This window comes from Pagrus major, chromosome 21 (assembly GCF_040436345.1).
Source record: "Pagrus major chromosome 21, Pma_NU_1.0".
NCBI classification, from domain to species: domain Eukaryota; kingdom Metazoa; phylum Chordata; class Actinopteri; order Spariformes; family Sparidae; genus Pagrus; species Pagrus major.
Window position 1 is genome coordinate 18008594 of NC_133235.1, and position 21916 is coordinate 18030509.

Below are 21916 nucleotides of genomic sequence, written 5' to 3' on the forward strand. Positions count from 1 at the left end.
ACTAATCACACCTGTTTAGAGCCTGTACATATTTAAAATAATCTGCATTCATGGTTTGAAGTATTCCAACGTAATCCTTTTTAAAGGATTAGTCTTTTCTGTTAGTTTGCCGATAAATTAATATAAAAATGTGCTACTTTGGCTCTGATGCAGCATCCTCTCACACAATGTCCTGCCCACAACAATATCTGATTGGTAACATGTCACAATTAACAACCCATAAACAATAAAATAATCTCAATCTGCAAAGTAACTAGTAACTAAATTTATCAAATAAATGTAGTGGAGAGGAAGAATAAAGTAGCAGAAAAAGGAAATACTCAAGTAAAGTACCTGGAAATTGTACTTAAGAACAGTATTTGAGTAAATTGTTCACTCAGGTTTACAGTTTCCTTGATTTCTAATAATCTGCATCAGTATCGGCCCTGAAAAAGCCACATCTGTCGATACCTAACTCAGACTTTACACTTTTTGTGTGTTTGTACATGTATTTTAATGTGTAAAGTTGTGTTTTATTTTCTACCTTTTTGAGTTTTGATTTTGTGATTTATTTCCCTGAGTAATTAAAGTATTAGCATCAAATCGAGTACTTAAAGTACTAGAAGTTAAAGTACTTGTTGTGCAGAATGGCCCATTTCAGAATAACATTTATTATATTATTGAATTATAAGTAGCTTGTGAATGACACCAAGGGATCATATAAAGTTTTATCTTTATCCGTAATAAAGGTTATGCATCATTATTTATTTGATTATATTTTGTGTAATTAGTCTGAATATAAATGCTCTTAATGTAATCGAGTAAAAAGTAAAATATGTGCCTGAAAAATGCACAAATACAGCAGTTGAGTAAATGTGCGTCGTTACTTCTAACATTGATATATTTGGAAACGTCTCAGACACAACACAATAAGATTTAACTAAGTAAACACCTCTAAAACCGGAGGATTTGTTGTTGTATCAGATTGCATTCGTTTCAGCCAGGTGTCCCTGGTAACTGATTGTGTAAGCTGTGTGGTGTTCCAAAAAAAAAAGCTTTTCGTTAGATTGAAGAAATGTGTGTCTGTCTGACTATAAATGAGTTATAAAATGTGGCGGACTGTGTTTGTCTCCTTCAGTCTTCCAGCAGAAAACCTCGTCCTCAAACAGCCACAGTTCACTGCCCCTGCACCTGACAATGACTTGCGGATTGCTGGCATGTGTTTCTCTGCTGTAACACCCTCCCACACAACACACACACACACACACACACACACACACACACACACACACACACACACACACACACACACACACACACACACACACACACACACACACAGCGCTTGGCACCTCCGGAGTGCACACACACATGCAGAGTGTTAGCGTGGATGCTAATCCTGCCTGATTGGGAGAGGAAGTCTGTGGAGGAGAAGTTGTGATCGGTGTGACAGGAAAATCAGTCCTGAAAGAAAACACAGAAAACAAATGATGAGACAGAAAAAAGACGTTTGACGTGTTCGTTGAATCCTCAAAATGATTAACCCGGATATGATTCATCAAACACTATTCTGAGTATTTTGTAAAAAAGTTCCAGGGTTTTACAACAGCTATATTTTCTTACAAATGCGACAGTCATCTTCCTTAAAGAAAAAAAAAAACCCAGATCTTTTAAAATCTTTAAAGACGAAAAAAATAAGCAGTTATCCATTCACAGAAATGTAAGTGCACATTAGTGGACGTCACATCAGCTTATCTCCAAGAAACAGACTTTTTGTGAGGATTATTGCAGCTGACACAGCTCGAGTCTCTCCCTGTTTGTTCTGTTCTCATGCCTGAAGCTGTAAAGCTCCTTTAGACGAGGCTGTGTGAGGACAGAGCTGCGCTTTAGATGAGCGAGCCACTGATGGACATGTGTGTCTCATGTGTCATCGATATTCAGACGACAAATAATGAATGTTGTTGTAACGTCCACTGTTTGCTTCTCAGCTGCAGTTTTGTGTTAACACTGGATGCTACTGTGTGTTTGTATATTTATCCTGCATGTTACTCCAATATGTTGCATCTTGCTGTGGCTGTGTGCGTTTGACCCTGCACAAATGTTTGTGTATGATCTGCCTCAGCGCTATTTATACCATCCAGTGAGCTTCAGTCATGCAGCGTGCTGCCGTAGAGAGGGGGCAGCCAGAGGGAGACTCTATGTGATGTGTCGAGCTCGAATGATTTGTACGCTGTCAATTTTAGAAGTTGACTTTAAAAAACTTAGAAAACCGATAAGCTCAGAGTTACCAAGTAGACCATTATATAAGCTTAAAAGTTTTAAAAACTTTATTTGGTCATTTTGAGGTAATCAGTTCCCTCGGTTTTTTTTTTTATTTATTTATTTTTTTTAAGCGAAGTCGCTCCATCAGATTTTACGGTTTAGTTCATCCCACAACAGTTTTGATAATTGTTCAGTCGTTCAGCTCGTGTATTTAAAGAATAATGTAGTAAAGTTCCAGCTTCCCAAAAGTGAATTTTTGCTTACAGTATCTTTGGGTTTGGACAACTTTCTGAACAACATTTAAAGCAGCAATTTGTAAGATATGGACACAATTGTAGTTGCTTTTTTGATCACAGGAGCGGAGAAGTGGAGCTCCATACCTACAAACATTACAGATTTGCAGTGTTTTAAGCTTAAGTTTTGGCCAAAATCAGCACAAAAGTGTCTCTAATATCACTAACTGTCTATCATACTGATTCTACTTTTTATACTGATGGACCGTTATGCATTGTGATGTTTTTATGTAGTGAAGTTGATGTTCACCTGCCCAGGGACAACAGATGAGAGACGTAAAGTGGCGAGTTTGCTACTTAGTCAAATAAATAAACAAAATACACTCACAAATGTCAAGAAGGGAAATATTTTTACACCTATTTTCCTTAACAAAGAAAATACAACCGTACACCATCTGAATCCAAGTTTCTCTCTCTTACTGAAATAAGACGAGCTTAATAGCCTCATTAATCCGTCTTAAAACGCTCAATTCTAACTCAACATAAAGTAAACAAAACTCACCAAAACAGTCTTGATTTGTCTGTGACCATGTCCACGTCAGGAGAGACTTCATGTTCCCTGCACATATTTTTATATGTGCATTTATCGGCATTTCAGACACGAGCAAAGATTCAGTATTGTGCTTGAAGCTCGTTATGGAGAAGCTAATTGTTTGCTTAAACTTTGATTTTCAAACTAAGCTCAGGCTCAAGCTAAGTCAACTTTGAAGCCCACAGTCTCTGTTCTGTTATCTTGCCTGTGTCCTCGTGTTGTCAGCCTCCATCAATCTCCAGCAGTAATCACCTATAAATGATTCAGTCACGGATGATGCTCCTGCAGGCCTGATGTGAAAATAATGGATTTTTTTGACACTTTCCTTCGGGCGCCGCTTACACCAGTTTCCATTCGTCTCCCTTCTGCCTCCATCCATCTTGTTTTTTAGGTTTTTTTGCTTTTTTTCTTCTTCCATCGTCTGGAAACTTCTGTTTCAGATGTGGTGTTTGATGCTTCAGCAGTGTTTGAATGCAGGAAAACTTGCAGGATGTGCACATAAATGTTAAAGTTTTGCATTTATCAGGTGAGTGTATGAGATCTGTAGTGATGACAATGTTTTGCTCTGCTAAAAATGTTAAAATACAACGGATTTTGAGATTATGCGCAAGTAGTGAGACATGAGAGATGTGACAGACACAGGAACGACACGATATGAGAAAAACAAAACAAACAAACAAACAAACAAAGCAGAAAAGACAGTGTAAACAACTGACAAATAGACGAACAAGCACATAAAAATCACACTACATGGCATGTTGAGGCTGTTGAAGGGTAGTTGAGCATGCGTGTTCAAAAGCAGGAAAAGGGGGAATTGCAATTTAAAACTTGGTAAATGATAGAAAAGAACAAACAAAGAGAATTAAAAAGGTCCAAAATAAATGATGAAACTGTTGCTTAAGCAGTGATGCATGTTTATGATACTCTGCCATGGGGAGACAGAAAAGCTGCTGCTGCTGTCGAGGAAACACACCGATGTATTATTCATCACAGCTTCCTCCTCTAACCTTTACATGAGCGCAGCAGGAGGCATTTAAATGAACGTGAAATGATGATCTGACATTCATGAACCAGAATTCCTTTTTTTATTTATTTATTTTTGACCACCCGGGGATTAATAATGTGCATCAGGGGAAATATTGCTGCTCTTTATAATCCTCATTCACCTTTTAAATGATGTTTATAAAATGATGAACTGACCGACTTTGTGGAAGCACTTTAATTTCTGCCCCATTTTCATTAAAGGATCAGCGTGACTGGCTGTGTGTTGACGTGCACTCCATGTCCTCATCGTCATAATCATCCTATTTCACTCACGATTGTTGCTTTATCCACAGAGAGGAACTGTTTCGTCCCTGTCTCCTTCCACAGACATAAATATTCTGCATTTTTTCCTCTCATTTTGTACAACTCTCTCTCTCTCTCTCATACACACACATACACACACACACACACACACACCCACACATCCCTGGTATCTTCCTCCCTCTGAGCATCCCTCTCCCTCCTCCCCACAGTGAACTGAAGCAGGAGCTGGACGAGGAGGGCAGTCGCTGCCTCCTGCTGTCACGGCAGAGTTGCTTCAACCAGCGCTGCTGCATCCGCTGCTGCTCGCCCTTCACCTTCCTGCTCAACCCCAAGCGCAAGTGCTGCGACTGCCACTACAACGTCTGCAAGGCCTGCCGGGTCTACAACAAGCGGGACAAAGCCTGGCTCTGCTCCTCCTGCCAGAAGAGCAGGTAAGGTTGGAAGTGGTGGTGGTAGAGGGATTCAGAGTGTGTGTGTGTGTGCCAAGTACATGAGGCTAAGTTAAGGATGAGAGGCTGACGTCAAAGGTTGTTAAGGTCTTAACTCTGCTGCTGGAGAGATGGATTTAGCACTTATTACATACAACACAGTCAGTAAGATACAGTGCAGGATGAAGCTGCCGCTGGATGAAATATGACACAGAGAGAAGGACTTACAAGGTAGTGTTGGAAGAAAAACTGTATGTAGAAAGACAATTTTCCACCTTTCTTCATTACAAATTGTCTTTTGACGCAGCCGCTCTGTTGCCGGGTGTATCATGTCGATATTTGGGGATTTTTATGTTTGAACCACTAGCTCAGATGTGACATGTTTGTTTTATGATTTCATTGGATAGACTGGAAAATATGTGCAGTGATTGTGATGTAGTGATTAAGACTGAATGATTTACATTTTGGACAGCTGACTTTTTCTTTTGATAGGATAAGACTGGTGTTGTGTTTACAACACTTGTCACATTTACCCACTCATACACTGATGGCAGAGGCTGCCGTGCAATGTGCCAACTGCTCATCAGGAGCAATTTTGGGGTTCAGTATCTTGCTCAAGGATACTTTGACATGCAGCCGGGGAACCAGCAATTACTGGTCGACCTGCTCTACCTCCTGAGCCACAGCCGCCCCAGTGATGATAGCATTTGATAATTAAAATTGCTGTCATTAAAGAACAAAGTTGTGACAGATGTAGAGACCTTTGTATTTCAACAAGGAACTTCCCGTTTTCATCAACCTTCGTGGCCATTCGGGCACAGATTTCTTAGTTTATGAGTTGCAACTTGAACGCACAACGAAGTCCCTGTCAGCACCCACACACTGCCGAACATAGCGATGTAGATTTCAAAGTTTAGGAGGTGCATCTGATTGTAACGGCAAGTCCCTGTCCCTGTGTGTGTGATACTATCAAACTCTGACACAGACAGACAGCAGAGGACAGTAAGTAGTGCTCCCGTAAATGACACCAAAATGCAGCGAGACTCCAACAATGCGTTAGTCTGTCTTCTGTGGCTCTCATGTCCTTTGCTTTCTACTGAGGAAGTACATATGTTTGAAACAGCTCACAGGGTCATTCCATGCCAAGTCACTTAGTGCCTCTCAGTTCATGTCATGGATTTTCTTGAAGAAAATCATGTTGAACCTTTTATGAAATTCATGAGACCTTGTAAAATCCTGTAGCTATACTATGATTTTTTTAAAGTTTGGCCCTCAGAGCTAAATTTTAGCATTTTTGTGATTTTCTCTATGTGTATTTTGAAACATCCGAATCGCTTATTTTTCACTGTTCACAAATTTTGGTTCTGTGTCGTAGTAATGTCGTTCTGTCACAGAAGTTATGTGGTCCTGCATAAAAAAATGAGTGCCATAGACCTTAAATATAGCTTCAGAGCTGAAAAACCCACTTTTTGGGGTTTTATCGATTGTAGTCAGTTAATTTCCTTGAAACTTTTTTATGTGAAAGTGTGGATAATCATTGTATAAATATAAAATATTCAAAGATGTTATATAACTCCATCATTTATAATTTTTTCTAACTTTTCACTGGCTGTGATGTTACATTCAGTGGTTTTATTTCATCAGTAGATATTTGTGCTGTGTTGACTTCAAGGTTTTCTATCTGTCTGATGCCTATTGAGCCTGTTTTTCATCAGGTTCTGGATATTTACAAGTGAAAGCTTGTAATGGCTTCAAGGTTTTCTGCTGGACAGTTTTTAATAAATGATGCTCAACGTGAGTAAATTGTATATGCTGCAGATGAATGCACATTATGTACTCCACTTTACAGCAGGTCAGTGTATGTCAGACTAAACATAAACTACAGTGCCAACGTTCATGGTTATAAAGGGACATGTCACCCAGTGCTAAAAGTACGACTCTTCGATGTGGTTTTATAGTTTTGAGACAGATTGGATGACTAGATGACTCAACTTACTTGCTGACTAATAATTCGATGATGGATCTTTTTTTAAATTAGTGTTGTTTGAATTAATATGATTTATATGACTGCATCTCAAAAGTTGTGATTTCTGTCTCGTAACCCAGGAGGACTAGCTGACATCACGGCATAAGCTAATGGTGATGCTAATAAACAAATAACAATAAATAAATACTGCAGAGACCCAAAGTTGCTTCTCTACACCTGCCTAGTCTGCTCTGGATGATGGGTGGCTGCAGATATCCCAGCAGGCTTTGGGCAGAAGGAGGGGGCAGTCATCACAATAACAAACACCCACAGTGTGAGTAATTAAACCTGTCAAATCACCTGAGAACCTGCAGAAAGACGCACACAGACACAGGGAGAACAAGCAAAATCCAAACAGAAAGGATCGAACCAAGCACCTCTTAGTTTATGTCGTGACCTAAAATTAATGAGAAGAGTTGACGAGAGCTGGTTGTTAAACCTCCCTGACAGTCTCCTCCACCGGTCTGTCTGAGGAGACGCACAGACTGGACGAGGTGGGTCACACTCGAAGACTGTGTGTGCGTGTCACCTCCACCTCCTGTCAAAACACTCCCTGTACACACACTCACTCAGCCTCCTTCACACTCAGGCGCACAGTGAACAGATGGCAACTAATTTAGCATGCTGACATGAATATCTCTGCAGTGCCCCACAGCTGTCATTCCTCAACATTCAATTACATCCAACTTCATTTTAATCGTGAAAGTTGAAACGTGGAGGTGAGACATGAATCTGTCATTCATAAATTAGATCTACATGAAAACCCACTTCGATAATACACCTGTTAGATTAATAATACATGACAATGTGTTCAACTGACATGACTTTAAACACGAGAAGAAACTCTGGATTCACTAATTGGATTCTCACTGGGGTACAGATCTGAATCAGTCAAACAGACGGTAAACTTCTCCTAAATTTAAAGCCTTTTCCTTTAAATGCAGTAGAAACAGTTGCTTACTTACACATCCGACAGTTAAGGAACAACATTATCATTTATTTGAAGTCATGTTTCTGTCCATCCGTCAAATGTATGTGCAATATTCACTGTCCTCTTAGCTCTGTTTTTGGTTTCCACCAGCTCCTGATTGAAATATATATTTCTTTAGCTGCTAAATGCTCCATTATGTTCAGTAGCTTATTGCAAACTTTGTCAGTCCGCTGTTTGGTGCTGAGAAGGTAGTGTACACTAGGGTTTTCACAAATTTTCACTTCAAACAGCTCCCTCTCCAACTTGTGGCTGTGGGATGTAACTTTTAAGTGTTGGACATACAGGATTTTATTCCTTCTGTTTAACTACCTTTAAATATTCTACAGTTACTGTAATAACAACAAAATAATGAAGCTGACAGAATAATTGTTGTATCCTGAAATAATGTCACATATCCTGCTTTATCACTGCTATTATAATCCATACACTAACTCTAAAATGTCATGAGATTTGCGCGGTACAATAACCTTCTCAGAAAATATCAAGCTTTCATGCTTCCTGTGCAAACCAACCGTCTCTGGAAGTATTTTATTATCTGGTATTAGCGTTACGAATGGCCATTAAGCAACTGAATTGGAGACCAGTGTGTTGACAAAGGATCACAGTCCGATACACATTGATAACATTTGTAAAGTTCAGGTCTGTCTGTGTGTCTCTCACAGGTTGTTGAAGACTCAGTCACTGGAGTGGTTCTACACGAACGTGAAGCAGCGCTTCAAGAGGTTTGGCAGCGCCAAAGTGCTGAAGACTCTTTACAGGAAGCACCTGGTGGAGCACAGCGCGCTTTCAGAGCTTACTGGTAAATCGCTCTGTTCATAAGAGTTGCGGCTAAAACCTGACACTTTTAACTCTGGTGATGTGATTACTTTTTAATTTTTTTATGTTCCGTTGACATTCAGGATCAACCTGCACCGACAGTTCTTGTCTGTGACTCACTTAAGATAAATAAGACATCTGAAAAGGTTCTGAAATCCAGAGTACGAGTTGTTCAGATTTTTTCTGTGAGTCTAATCCTCTATTGAATGCTGTAAACAGATTACTGTGGGGATGAATTTACACTCATGAGAAGTGACAGTGTGGTTTTATCAGGAGGATATGTGTCTACCTAAACAACCTATGTGTCATGGGATCATGTGATTTTTGCTGTTTCACAGGTAGAACAGCAAGTTAGAGGGAGAGTGAAACAGGACTAAACTCCTGCTTGGCTTTCATCTCACATTACTTCAGCAGATTACTGTTGCTGCCTCCAGAATGCAAGTTTGTTTGCTTCCTGCATATAATCATTCGGTTGGAAATCAGGAATCATTGCTGTTTTATTAGGATTTTATTACTCAATATACGAGCACGTGTGTGTGAGTCAGCGTCACTGTTGCTCTTACAGAAGGTTAACTTTCATCTGTCCGGCCCTGACTTTACTGTCTTGGTTCACTCTCACGGCTATCATGGTATTTTTTTGGCCACTACAGGCAGCTGCTTTCAGTAAGAAAGGTTATAAAAGTAGGGCTGCAACTAACAATTATCTTTTATCGACTAATCTACCGGTTATGTTCACAATTTATCATTTAGTCAATAAAATGTAAACAACATTTGAAAAACACTCGATCACAATTTTGCCACATATTTTAAGTAATCGGTTAAACATTTCAGTCGATCTCTAAGCAAAAATGCGAAACGTTGGCTGGTCTCTGCTTTTTAAATTTTAGGATTTGCGGCTTTTCTTTCTCATTCATGATGGTAAATGTTGGTTGGACAAAAAAGCAATTTGAAGCGGTGTCTTTGGGCTCTGGTCATGAGCATTTTTCACAATTATTGTAATAGCACACAGATTAAATCGATAATGAAAACAATAATTAGTTGCAGCTTTATGTCACTGTATCCAGTAGGAGTGTTTCTTTAAGCAGGCTGACACAGTGTGTAGCACTAAAACACGCAGGGTTACAGGAGCCTTGCTGGAGGCAGCCATGCTGAACGTGTATTGGTAGTACTATGAAGTGTATTGAATAAGACTGCTCACCCAGCAACATATGCTCCTGCATGTTGGTCTAGTGGAGGAGAGCATCTCCGGGTCATCAGTTCAGAGTGTGATCTGATTGAGCAGACAAGGGATTTCAGAGAATTATGAGGAGGGGTCGCTGCCTGCAGATGATGCACAGCTGTGACCCCTGTGGTCGGGTGACGGGCCACCGCTCAGCGTCTCACTCTGGTTCACATAGCTCTGTTTTCATTTTTAAGCTCACACGCGCACACAGAGTCTGTATCATGCATTTTAATTTGTTTATGACTGACCCGCACTGGAAATTCAGCAGTGTTTATTCAGCTGCCAAATCCAATCTGCATAGTCTGACTCATGGAAAGCCCCGCTGATGCTTTCTCTGCATAAGAATAATGCGAGCTGCATGAATAGCATCAGAATTAACACAGCTGACATTTGGGAAGTAATAGCTGAGGGTATAGGCATCATCTACTGTGTGGCAGTGAAACATTTCCCCCTCAAGACAGTGTCACAGTCCAGTGACACATCCCCCTCCAGAGAGTGAAGAAAATAACGAGTGAGGAGCCAAGAAAAAGGCAAGAGAGCACATACAGATATATTTATATTCAAAGTACAGACATTCAGAGCAATACAGAAAACAGCATTAAGTCAAGATGATGCTAATCATAAGTACAAAACAGAATTTGTTAGGTATTAAGTCCTTTTTTATACCGTTCTCGTTTTTTTCTTCCTTTTATATTTGTATTTAGACAAAATTCCAGGTGCAAGACGCTGAAAACTTGACTGATTGTAAGAAACTGTTGTCTCTTCTGCAAGCGTAAACCCTCAGCAGTGCAGCCTTCCTGCATAAATAAACAGAGTAGAGGTGGAAAAACGCCACACGAGTTTACAGTCGCCCTTGTAACATTTTATTTTACAGCACTCTTATACTTGGATACGTTTCTAAGTATTCTAATTATTAGCATAATACAAGTACTGCAGTCTACAAATACATCCAACTCCCTCTACATGGATGCTGCCATTGTTGTATGAAGTGCGGATAGATGGATTTGCTCCAAGTTTACAAGTACGAATTCCGACTTTGAGTGGCTTTCCACTGAACGTTTTCTACAAGGAAGTCGGACATTTTTGAGATCCTGCTAGTATACTAATTTTAGATTTCATACTTACCACATTCAGCATATTATTTTAGCTAATTAGCACCTAACACAAAAACAGATGAGGATGATGGGAATGTCTTGAGTTTTGAACGTACTTGGTTAAAACCATGAACCAAAGTATTGGGCAAATTAATATTTTGACCTGATGATGGCGCTAGATTAAAAGTCAGAGGATCACCAGTGTTATTACTCATCATCCTGAAGCCAACATGTCTGTAACAGTCTCAGTTAGAGTTCAACTCGGCCCACATCTGGACTTTTCAATTGCAAATGCGTCAAGTAGTTTGTCTCTTCTCATGACTTAAACTGCTATGATTGTGGCTCCTATTGGATTTATCCTGCCATGATATACATTATATTACACACTGCATTACTATAATGTCTCTACATATAAACATTATACAGTGAGTGACATATAGATACTCATGTATGTGATCGTCCGCTGACCTTCCCGAGAGTCTCATAGTGCTTTGGGGTTCTTGTGACCTTTAGCTGCTCCAGTAAATGCAACTGTGTTTGTCTTTTTCATGTCCCTGTGCTGCGGCCAAATATGTCCTGACTCATATGATGTTACAACACAGATGTCTACACACACACACACACACACACACACACACACACACACACACACACACACACACACACACACACACACACACACACACTTATACTCGGGTCACAGCAGCACAATCCATGCTCAAGCCCCTAAAATCCAAGGAGATCCTCATGTTATCTCACATCAGTGAACTCATGCCTATAGGGTTTTTAGCAATAAAAGGGAGTAAGTATAGATAAAAAAAATAAATAAATAGCCTCACTTGCTTTTAGTCCTCTCTTTGCCCCTTAAAATGATTGGAAGTGACCCTGTGTACTGCACTGTACCTCTGAACCAGCGCCTGCCGCACACAGATCAGGTCGTGGTAATACCACACGCGAGGTCGCTCTAATGCACTTATATAACCACAAATGGCTGCATTGTTGCATGAATATTTACACAACGTCAAAAGAGCTCAGGGTTCAGAGTTGGAAGGATGACTGAGCTCCCCGCTGCTCCGTCATCGACTCCAAGTTCAAGTCATGGATTTAAAAACTCAAACCTTCATCATCATGTTTGCCGCTTTCCTTGTTCACGGCACTTAAGCATATATTTTCCTATTAGTGTTTCTAAATAATTGTATTTTTTTAAATGCATTTTTCTCCTAAAAGTGACAGGTTAATCATGTCAACATCTGTGTGCGCGTGTGTGTGTGTTTGCAGAGGGCAGTGCCTACGAGGAGAGTATCTGCAATGAGGGCAGCGTCTGTGGGAGCGACTCAGCCTTCTACAGACAAACTGAAGGTGCAGACCTCTTTTATCGAGATTACACCCATCCCTGTTTGTACTTCACACTCATTTTTCTAAAGTGTTTTTTGATAATTCACCTTTGGACACTTGCTCCATTCATGTTTTGGGCGTGACATGAATTAAACCAACACGGAGTGTCGTCTCCCATTCCCTTTAAGAGCCAGCTGGCTGCTGGACCCTCTTCCCCGCCATTTCACAATCCTCTGTCCCATCAAGAACTCCGATACGAGAAAACACACTGATATTTAACTGAGGATGTTTGTAATAATGATGCGTTTACAGTCTTTGTGCTAAGCTGAGCTAAGAATCTGCTGGCTCCATCTTCATATTGAATTAGGCAGATTTGAAAGTATCTTCTCCTGAAACTCTGAAAATGAGCGTATTTCCAAAAACGTTAAACTCGTCTGTTAAAACTCGCCCTCAGGCAGGGCCTTGAGCTCAAGGTCAAAGAAAGGTAAAAAAAAAATGCAGTAAGGCCCCTTTCCTTGTCAGAACATGTTAAATCATTTAATCTCCACACAGTGAAGCGTCACCTTTAGGGCCCCAGGGCAGCAGCGAGTGCTTAATTCCATCTGCACAGGAAAGTTGCTGCAACTGACCTTCTGCGGCAGCATTATCCGGTTCAAGGTTACTCAGGGGTCGTAGTAATCCTCTCATGAATCCATAAACTCATATTTGTTCCCAGCTGCCATGAATCTAATGCTTTACTGCAGTGGAGAGTTAAACAGTCAGATGATGTTGATGCTCGTTGTGTTTTCTGCTCTCTCGGTCGCCGCCTCTGTCCCGCTCTGCCCTCACTTCTCCTCACGCTCCCAGTTCACTGCACTAACAGGATAAGTGACTGCAAACATGAATGAAAAGCTGCAGCGGCCTGACGGTTACGTCTCTGTCGGTAGTGCCTCGGTAACACGAACGAGACACTGAAAACAGATTAGTAACACACGGCTTGGAAACGATTTAAACGGAAAAGGATGCAATTACCCTCCTCTGTTAGACATAATTGGAAAGAGTGACTGTTGTTTCTTTGATTTCAGCTCTCTTTGAAGGATCATTCAGGTAAAAACAAAACAAGTGATTGTTGTGTTTCTTTGTGTTCAGAGCACAGCATGGCAGAGACACTCACTGTGGCCTTGCGGGTGGCAGAGGAGGCCATAGACGAGGCCATCTCCAAGGCTGAGTTCGACACCGCCAGTCAGGTTATTTATGTTGTTCACATTTTAGTGATAGTCTGTCATCATGCATTTATTGTTGGATTGCTTATCTACAAGACACTCCAAAGACACGATTAAAATGAGATCCTCAACTATGACAAAGAGACAAAAACTATTCTAATCTCTGAGTGAAAGAGACGCTAAACAGCTAAAAAGACAGATACGACACCCTCGATGACTACATAGACACCCTGAACAACTGAAAAGAGATGCAAAACCATCGCAAAGAGACTCTTTGACAGTTATTACAAGGAGACGCTAAATGACTACAGAGAAAAAACACGTGATCTGCTACTGGGTGTCCACACCTTCAGTAAATCCTTCAAATATTTCTGACGGCAGATCTATCTGTAGGTTAAATCAGAGTGTATATTTCTGGTTCTTCTCCTGTATGTTAGAAAATATCTACTTCTCACTAATCTGTTTAAGTATCCCAAAGCTTTTGAACGGAGTACAGCAAATATGTATATTTAGAGCGTATGTTGAGAGGAGTAATCAGCTTATAGCGTGTGTGTTTGTGTGTGCGTGGTGCTGAGTAGCTCTCTTAATTGTGTTTTTTTTTGTTTGTTTGTTTACCAGGAGAAGCAGAATGAGGCGCACTATCTGCGGGAGCACAGAGGAGAGCTCATCGAGGAACTCGCCAAAACGATTGTGCAAAAAGTACGAAAGAATAATAGATTCATCTGCCTGAGCTGCAAACACTCACTTTGTGCAGTAACAGATGTTTTATAGTGTGTAATTAGGCTGATTTAGTGTGTGTGAAAAGCCTCCACAGCTGTTTTGAGACAGGGCGATGTATTCAAATTCAAACCTCCTGCACAAAAACATTAATTTGCTCTGAATCAGGAAAACAAGATTCTTGTGTTCTGCGTGGGATCAGAACCACTCACAGCACTCATCGTGTCCCTGTCCCTCTCAGATTATTAGCAGGAGGAAGACTTTGGCTGAGATGAGGGCAGAATATGACCGGGGCTGGCCACTTGAACACAACGCTGACCTTCATCATGATCATCCTCATCAGTCTGCCTCCAGCTCCCTTAAACACCAACCAGGCCTCTGGGTAAAAAGAGAGTCGCATTCACTCACACAACCTGGGAACATTAGCCTACTTCATAACCAAAACCCTGCATCTAATAAAGCTGATAAATAGCTTACCTGGTAAAGAGCGTGCCTCATACAGGCCACTGAGATAGAGGCCAGGGGATTGAGTCCTCTGTGGGCGGTCAAGAAGTTCTTTAGACGTCTGTGATTAAAGTTGAAAAGATGTTTACATCGTAAAAACTTTAATTTTGAACCCTGTAAGGATGCAACGTTGGCAAAGATGTTGAATAGACGTCTTCTGGATTTGTGTTTGCTCAGATTTGTTTAAACTTCACCTACACCAGCTAAAACAGTAAAATGTTATTTAAACATGAATGAATCAGTCAAATTCTGATATCGTCCTGTACAAGTGTATCAGTCACAGGGACCATTTCTTCTGCAGAACAAGTACTTTTACTTTATGTACATTCCTCTAGTCCTTTCTATTAAAGGTGACGTACTGTATGCTGACCTCTGCTGGCTAAACTGCTCCATAGACTTAATCTAATTGCTGACATCCAGAATGATTGTAGGTCAAACTGGAGCCAGGTGACTGCGACACAACAGAGAGGTAGTTATTGTGTTTGTGGTGTGTCTCTCCTCAGAGGTCGCACTCCGCCTTCTCGCTGTTGGACAATGACCCTCCAGGTCTGATACAGGACTCGCAACAGACGTTGAAGAAGGAAGGAGGAGGGTCGGCCATGTCGACCTGGAAGAGCGTAGACCGGCTCGACAACGCTGGTGAGATCTCGTCGATCATTGCTTTGGCTTCTTCATCATCGTTAGTTCAAGATATTGTTGTGTCAGGAATATTTTTTTTTTCCCTTTGCACTTTCCAGATGATTAATTTACCGTCAGCAGCAAATTCAATAGTTGACTAATTGTTTCAGCTCTAATAGCTTCAATGTAGTGCTACTATATGTTTGATAGTTGAGGTCAAGTTTAAACACAAGCTTATATTATATTAAAAATCACTGTCAGCTCATACCTGCCTCCTCTGTGTTTTTGTTTGTTGCCGCATGTGTAATTGTACTTTGCGTGGTATGCTTGTTTGGCATATGGTCTCTGCTTGCCTGCATGATATCTGTGTGTGTGTGTGTGTGTGTGTGTGTGTGTGTGTGTCTGTCCTCAGTGCTGAAGAGCCCAGATGGTAACTGGATTGCCCTGCAGAGCACCCAGCTGTCACGTCCCAGCCTGCTGACCAAGAGGAAGAGCCTGGTCTACAGTGCCTTGGAGAGGGAGTCCGGCGTGGTGTCTGCCTACGAAGGCATGGGCTCCGACAACGAAACCAAACCAGAGCCTGACAGCTCCTGGGGCGCCGCCCTCCAGGAGATCCACAGGAAGATGACGGACTCGTACTTCAACCCGCAGGACATCAAAAACAGGACCCCGTCCCCGCTGATGGGCCACCAAGGCAGCGGAGACGAGCTGTTTTCAGACTCTGAGGGGAACTGGAAGTTTCATAAACCTCTGCTGGCTCTTTTGAAGAGGAAGGTGCCTGCCGAGATCAGGCGACCTTCATCGTCCTGCAGGACCAGCATCATCGATTTGAACTTTAACGAGGAGGGAGCGAGAGAGGGAGAGGATGGAGAGGTGACTGCAGAGCCGGAAGTGAGAAAAGTCAGGAGGTCACGAAAGAAACGGAAGAGTAAAAAAGAGTCAGCAGCTTCTTCTGTGCTGGTGAGAAATAAATTAATCTACAAGCTGGTGAGATGAAAAGAGGGTTGAACAATTTAGTCAAATACTCAAAATCGCAATATGGCTGAGTGCAGGAGCTGCAATATTTTATCATTACTAGGCTTTGTGGTGCGACTACGGAAGAGTATTAGGGCCAGGAGTGAGGAAAAAAAAAAGAGGACGTTTTTTTCCCATTATGCACAGAAAAAAGTTGTAATGTCGACATTTCAAGATTAGAGTCAACCTTGTGAGACTACTTCAAACAGCGCATGTGATTGCCTCAACAAAACGCCTTGTGTAGATGAAGTGGTGAAACTGTACTTCAGAATAGGCTTAAGTAAGAAAGAAATGATTTCTCTTTTAGCTCATAAACACAGTGTAGTTCTGAGTATTAGGACTTTGAAGAGATTGTGCCGAAAACTGCATCTGTTCAGAAGGAAAAAACACACAAACCTCCTAGCCGTAGGGCAGCTCGCATAGCTGTCAGTCGCTCCACTAACTGGATTTGATGGACCAGAAGAGCTGACTTCATTCTCAACACTTTTTTCTTTAAAATGCATAATGAAAAACAAAACTTCCTCCTCTCATTGTTTTTTCTCACCCCTGACCCTGATACTCTTCCGTATGCGACAGAGATGACACGGCCCACAAATCATATCCTCCAGATGTGAGGGAACAGGCTTGTTTGGTAAAGACCCGAGCAAATATCACATCAAGAGTTTTCTCTTTTTTAGTAGAAATATATTACAATAATTACCATTCCCACTAAAACCATGATTTATATTGCAACTGCAATATCTGTCAAAATAGTCTCAATATGAGTTTGAGTTGAGATGAAATGAGATCTCTCAATGATGCACAGCAGACGTAGCCAAGTAGGCTTTATATAGCCATGTGAAACTGCCGATTCTGCTTTAACTTATCCGTAAAAGTAAAGAATAAAAAAAAAAAAAAAGTCTGGAGGACATTTTTTACAGTGCACACAACAACAGCACAGTAGAGCTGTTAAAATAGGAATGAAGAACAGAGATTACAGCAAAAATATATGAAAATATGAAAAAAAAATCCTTTAAAGCTGAATGAAATAATCGATCATGTTCGAAAATGTGCTGCTTTTCTGTGTTTTTATCATTTAAAATTAATTAATTTAAGTTGGTTGGGCTACATGAGACATTTGAAAGACATTTTTTCCACTTGTGTTTTGTTTTGTTTGTTTTTTGTTTACATTCTTTTAGACGAATGAATACTGTGCGTGTTTTTAAAATCTTTCATTCCCTGTATTCACAGGATTACTGTACAAATGACGACCACTCCCAACATACTTCCGATGCTGTGACCCCTGACACTCTGACCTCTGGAGCCACGACCCCTGAACCTTTGGACATTGAGAATGACATCACAGCACACGGAGCCAATCAGACGGACGAGGAGCTGTCGTTGAAACATCCAGCAGGCCGAGGGTCTGACTTCTCCACCGGGGGAGAAGAAGAAGTCGTCGATGGAGAGAGAGATGATGAAAGTGATGGACAGATGGAGGAAGAGAGACGGGGAAGCGAGGACAGAGATGAGGAAGATGAGAGGCTGTGGAGGATGGATGTCGACTTGGATGAAGAAAGAACAGAGGATGAGGAGGAAGTCGATGATGAAGAGATGAAATCCAGATTATACAAGCTCGTCGCGCAGTCCAGACTCACGTACTTCACCACTACTGACGACGACTTAGACAGAGTCAGCCAGAGTGAGGGAGAATTGGAGGGAGACAGGGATGAAGATGTGGAGGAGCAGAAGGAGGACGAGGCAGATGGACTCACTTTTAAAATCTGTCAGCTGGAAAAAGAAGTGAGAGCGAACCAGTTCTCCTCCACCGAGGATGAGCTGGACAGAGTCGGCGTCGTGGAGGAGGAGGATGGGAGGAACGAGGAGCTGGCGGTGAAAGTGTGCAGATTGGCGAAAGAAATCAACGCCACTCAGTTCTCCTCCACGGAGGATGAGTTAGACAGAGCAGGGAGAGGTGAAGAAGAGGAGGAGGAGGCGATAGACGAAGCGACGCTGTGGAAACTGCAGGCGGAAAAAGCCATTCAGGCCGCTCAACTGCGCGATCTGTCCAGTTTAGTCGGCGCTTCTCAGTTTTCCTCCACCGAGGACGAGCTGGACAGAGTTGGAGAGAACGAGGAAGTTAATGACGGAGGAGCCGATAGCCGTTTGTGGGACGAGGCAGCGGGTCAGGGTCTGAATCAGAGGAGGAGAGAATCGTTGGGAGATTTGGATGTGAATATGTTTGATCTGAGGGATGAAACTGAGGAAAGAGAGAAGGAGAGCAGTGAGGGAAAAAAAAGACTTGATAAGGTTTTTGATGGTCAGACAAAAGACGTCCAACAAGATAAAACAGAGGTGGAGGAAGAGAAAGATTGCAAGGAGGAGAGAGTAACAGAGGTTGAGGATGAGGAAGAACAAGATTTGAAAGAGTCAGAGGAAAGACAAGAAATTGAAGCAGAGAGAGCGGAGGAGCTGACAAAAGAGAATCAGCCAGAGGCGAAGTGGCCGGACAACGATGACGGAGAAGAGAGACAGGTCATAGACGCAGAGAGCGATGAGGAAGATGAAGAATTCGACAGAATAATCAGCAGCATGTTGATGATGACCTTGGAGGACATGCAAGGAGAGACATTAGTAGGTGAAGCTGCAGAAAATGGGAGAACGCAAAGAGAAACAGAGGAAGAAGAGACAGAAGAGAGTGTAAGAGCAGGGAGAGAAAGTGGATTTGAGGACAACGATGTTCGCACAAATGCATCAGAGGAGACAGGAAGTGCAGAAGAGCCTCAAAGTCGAGGCGACAACGTGACGCCAGAGTCGGCTGTAGAAGAAAGACCAGGAGGAAGCGTGGCCGAGGAAGTTGAAGCAGATATTTCAAGTGAAAAGGAGAGTCGAGATGAAAATGAGCAGCAGGAAAAAGACACAGACACGCAGGAGGAAAGCAAATTAGCGAAAGAAACACCTTTTATGACGGAGACACGTGAGGCCAAACAGACATGTGGTGATGAAGAACAAGAGGACAGAGGAGGAAAAGTCCTGATGGAGACACAGGGAGACGGAGCAGAGGGAGGCTGTGAAAGAAAAGAAACCGATGAAAGACTCGAGGAAGCCAAAGAAGAAGATGCAGACGACATGGAGCAGAGCAGCACATCGTCTCTTCAGGAGGGTTTACTGTCACCAGAGGAGATTCAAATTGTAAGCAGTGAAGCGTAGAACAGATACAGACACGCAACATTTTTTGTTTGTACTTTGAGCCTCATTAATGCTTATTTTTCACTGGATTGGGTTCAAATGTGTCTTGAACATCCGAGAAACCCTTCGGATAATTTGCAACACGTATCAGTTTAAATAACATTTGCAGAATGTTTACAGTAATCACAATATTATCACAGTAATAACAATAAATCATTTCATTTTCTTGAAATGTCTTAAAGAAGTGAATGTGTTGATATATTCATTGCATATGTATTTAAAAAATTCAAACATTTTATATTTCTCACTTAAATGGCTCATTGTTCATACTCTTCATTGGCCGTATTATCACATGTAGTGCTTTTATTTAATAAGTTTACCGTAACTCTGCTTATTAACTTCTCTTTGCAAAGTAACTAACTCCTGAACAGCTGACTCTCTGCTTGATGCTGACTCCCTCCTCCTGTCTGTCCTGTGTTTTCTTCTCGTCTTCGTGTGCTGTAGGGTAGTGACCTGGAGCTTTACAAAACATTAGAGTATATATCCACTCTGCTGGAGCAGGTGAGAGCTTCTAGCGTGGCGATGATTTCTGATTTATTTCCACCTCTTCACTCACTTTCTCTTCTCTCCTTGCTCGTGTGTTTTTCGAGCGTGCATTTCATTTCATCATTTTATTTTCAGTATGTAGTTTTTAATATCTATTTTGTTCAATACGTTTTTGCTTGGATTTGTGTGGCTCACCTTCCTATTTCATGTGACAAAATTTCATTAACATGAATTTGCCGAAGAGCGTTAGTGCACACATAAAAATGGTCAGATTAGACTATTATTACACTGCACAATTCCTGTTTACATTACAATGATTTCAATCAGTGTGTGTGTGTGGGTGTGTTTCAGAGGTACTCGGCGGTGTCTCTACGCAGCATCACCACTGAGGTTCTGAAGGTGCTGAATGCCACCGAGCAGCTGCTGCAGGGAGTGGAGGGAGGAGACGAGCCCCGACTGTCCACCACCTCCACCCTGCCTCCCAACACAGACCCCAAGAAACTGGACCAACACTTCTCCAGACTGGAGGAGAACGTGAGCTGCATTACTGCATGTGGCACTGTTTAATGAAGCTGCTTACTTGCAGACTAGATGGTGCTCGTCACTCATTTCAGCTGTGCAGTAATAATATACTGCAGATCGGCTCATTTTAAACTTATATTTGCATCACTGTCTCCAAGGAGCACAGAGACAGGACAGACACCATATGTACAGTTAAAAAAAACTTAAATATGTTTCCAAATATAGACGGTTTTATAAACACTTTCCCTTCTACTCTAATTCAGCTGTATCCTCTGTAAAAGGTCGCCTAAAGGTTAGAGAAGAGTGGAGACGTGGTCGGCAGGTTTTTTACTCAGAGTTTAGAAGTGGCTCAGGGAAGTTAAAGGGTAAAACAAGAGTAAAGGTGCACTTAGAGATGACTTCCCTTTAACATTAAGGCATAAAAAAGGTTCAAGTTTAATAATTGCAATTAGTCCAAAATACCAATGTTGATGTTAATCCTGTGTTGAACCGGATGCTGCAGGTGTACGTAGCAGCTGGCACGGTGTACAGTCTGGAGTCGGAGCTGAGTGACCTGGAGGAATGTGCCAGGGGCATCTGCAGCGGCACGTCTGATATGGAGCTGTCCTTCCTGGAGGAGCAGGTCGCATCAGCAGCTGCTAAAGTTCAACAGTCTGAGCTACAGGTGAGTCGAAGCCAACTATGAACCCATTTTAAAGCTGGAAATAGCATATTAAGGATTAATTAAGTGTCTGGTTTGCGAGCTGTGTGATGAGTTCATAAAGAGGCCTGGTGTTTAAAAACACGCCACAGATGGCCTTACTGAGGCACTGAAATCAAAGGTCAAAGATTAAAAAGGCAGGTACAGAACCAGTGTGACATTAAACAACATGTACTGCATCACTTCCCTGTGATTCTGCTTTAGATTTGTGACATCTCAGCCAGAATTGCTGCTTTGAAGAGTGCAGGCCTCGATGTGGACACACAGTCACGTGTCAGTAAGACCAGGACGATTCCAGTTATGGTGCCGTATCACTTCACATTAATACACATATTATCAGTACAACTACCAGAACATAAAGTCAAACATACAGAAGCCCAGAGGGGCAAGTGAAGAGTTGTTTTCTCTCCTGTGTTTATGACTTCAGAACTGATGGGGAAAAAATGTTTTGCCAGGATCTGTGAAAATCTTGTATTTAGAGTGCATAGAGAAATTAAAACTCCCCTGGAAGAACACATGAATGATTTTAGTCGTATTAAGAGTGTAAGAAGTGGAGTGGTGGTGCACTTCAGACTCGTGTGGTCAAAATTAGTCAAAAAAACAACAAAAAAAACAGATTATCTTGGCAAAAAATGTTTT

General features: G+C 41.6%; 1 protein-coding gene across 4 annotated transcripts in view; it reads left to right on the forward strand.

Moving 5' to 3' along the window:
- myripa (myosin VIIA and Rab interacting protein a) overlaps nt 1–21916 on the forward strand; it is a 28556-nt gene that overhangs the window by 5086 nt on the left and 1554 nt on the right. Inside the window, exons 4-16 of one of the 4 annotated variants that reach the window (XM_073491822.1) lie at nt 4584–4805; nt 8482–8618; nt 12230–12310; nt 13415–13512; nt 14107–14187; nt 14447–14587; nt 15213–15348; nt 15740–16287; nt 17572–19512; nt 20014–20070; nt 20407–20589; nt 21080–21241; nt 21482–21554. In XM_073491822.1, coding sequence (XP_073347923.1) covers nt 4584–4805; nt 8482–8618; nt 12230–12310; nt 13415–13512; nt 14107–14187; nt 14447–14587; nt 15213–15348; nt 15740–16287; nt 17572–19512; nt 20014–20070; nt 20407–20589; nt 21080–21241; nt 21482–21554 — 3860 coding nt within the window. Of the gene's footprint in view, nt 1–4583; nt 4806–8481; nt 8619–12229; nt 12311–13414; nt 13513–14106; nt 14188–14446; nt 14588–15212; nt 15349–15739; nt 16288–17571; nt 19513–20013; nt 20071–20406; nt 20590–21079; nt 21242–21481; nt 21581–21916 lie in introns of all 4 variants that reach the window. The other 3 variants (XM_073491820.1, XM_073491821.1, XM_073491823.1) reach the window with 3 other exon arrangements.